This window comes from Rhagoletis zephyria, unplaced genomic scaffold (assembly GCF_001687245.7).
Source record: "Rhagoletis zephyria isolate East Lansing unplaced genomic scaffold, Rhagoletis_zephyria_1.1 Rzeph_scaffold_78794, whole genome shotgun sequence".
NCBI classification, from domain to species: Eukaryota; Metazoa; Arthropoda; class Insecta; order Diptera; family Tephritidae; genus Rhagoletis; species Rhagoletis zephyria.
Genome location: NW_016235843.1, coordinates 582 through 863, shown reverse-complemented (window position 1 = coordinate 863; position 282 = coordinate 582). Strand labels below are relative to the sequence as shown.

At 43.3% G+C, this 282-nt stretch overlaps 1 protein-coding gene across 1 annotated transcript in view; it reads left to right on the top strand.

Moving 5' to 3' along the window:
* The window catches only part of LOC108357503 (transient receptor potential-gamma protein-like), a gene marked incomplete at its 5' end in the record, with an annotated part of 473 nt that extends 239 nt beyond the window's left edge, over window positions 1–234 (top strand). The window contains 2 exons of the mRNA XM_017608576.1: window positions 5–126; window positions 190–234. Of these exons, the coding sequence (XP_017464065.1) occupies window positions 5–126; window positions 190–234 (167 nt within the window). The remainder of the gene's footprint in view (window positions 1–4; window positions 127–189) is intronic.
* Window positions 235–282: the final 48 nt, after the last annotated feature.

The window sequence follows — 282 nt, the reverse complement described above, 5'->3', positions numbered from 1 at the left end:
ACAGGCATCAAGAGCTACACTCGCTTCTGGGCGATGCACATGTTCGGCGTGTACTCGGTGATCAACGTGGCCGTTCTACTGAATCTGCTCATCGCCATGATGAATCACTCCTACCAGCAGATTAGTGTACGGCGGATTTTAAAGGGGATTTTCAGCAAAGTTTTTAACTCTCTTTTTCCTTTTTTTCAGAAACACGCCGACAAGGAGTGGAAGTTTGCGCGGTCTAAGCTGTAAGAAAGCTGCACATTTATAATTTTTTACGTAAATTAAAATCTCGTCTTT